This window comes from Tupaia chinensis, unplaced genomic scaffold (genome assembly GCF_000334495.1).
Source record: "Tupaia chinensis unplaced genomic scaffold, TupChi_1.0 Scaffold000394_1, whole genome shotgun sequence".
NCBI classification, from domain to species: Eukaryota; Metazoa; Chordata; class Mammalia; order Scandentia; family Tupaiidae; genus Tupaia; species Tupaia belangeri.
The window spans coordinates 2,975,693-2,976,523 of record NW_006159896.1 but is presented as its reverse complement, the minus strand read 5'-3'; the positions used below and the strand labels follow the sequence as shown (position 1 = coordinate 2,976,523).

Below are 831 nucleotides of genomic sequence, written 5' to 3'. Positions count from 1 at the left end.
AACTGACCCTGTGATTCTCTAAGTCATGCTGGGCTAGAGGCCCCTTCCTCCAGGAAGCCTTCCCTAGCCTCCTGGTCTGGGTTCGGCCCACTGTGGCATTCAGAGCGCAGGGCACATACTTGCTGGTCACATGGGGTTGGCAAGAAGCTAAGCTCTGGGACAGGGCTGGGAGTCAAGGGTCTGGGCACTCAGGCAAGAGGGTCCCAGGAGACCCAAGGATGTGAGAAGAGACTCCTGGGGGACCCTAGGGGAGCATCCAGGACAGGGTGGCAGGGCCTGCCAGTGAAGGTGTGCTCTGTCCCCAGAGGTCCTGTCAAGCCGCATGGAGGGCATGATGGCCTCCTACACACCGCTGGCCCCACCGCAGCAGCAGATCGTGGCCATGGAGCAGAGCCCCTATGGCAGCAGCGACCCCTTCCAGCAGGGCCTCACACCGCCCCAAATGCCAGGTGACCACATGAACCCCTATGGTAAGCTGCCCCGCCCCCTGCCCGCCCAGCACTGCCCCTGCCCCGCCTGGCCATGACAGCCACCCGCAGCCCCGGGGCCAGGCCCCCAACTCAGCCCATGTCCTCCCCATGACAAGGTGGCCCCTGCCCCCGGGCAGCCACCTGCCGGCAGCCATCCTGTCTCTCGACCTCTGGTCCCAGCAGCGGGGCTCACAGGGCCCCCGGGAGCCCCAGCCCCACCTGGGTCCTGACGCCCCTTCTGCCCCCAGGGAACGACTCCATCTTCCACGACATCGACAGCGATACCTCCCTAACCAGCCTCAGCGACTGCTTCCTCGGCTCCTCGGACGTGGGTTCCCTGCAGGCCCCCGTGGGGGACCCC

At 66.3% G+C, this 831-nt stretch overlaps 1 protein-coding gene across 1 annotated transcript in view; it reads left to right on the top strand.

Annotated features, from left to right (window-relative positions):
• Nucleotides 1-831, top strand: part of LMX1B (LIM homeobox transcription factor 1 beta) — a 91,406-nt gene that overhangs the window by 88,563 nt on the left and 2,012 nt on the right. Inside the window, exons 7-8 of the mRNA XM_027773995.1 lie at nucleotides 306-470; nucleotides 719-826. Of these exons, the coding sequence (XP_027629796.1) occupies nucleotides 306-470; nucleotides 719-826 (273 nt within the window). The remainder of the gene's footprint in view (nucleotides 1-305; nucleotides 471-718; nucleotides 827-831) is intronic.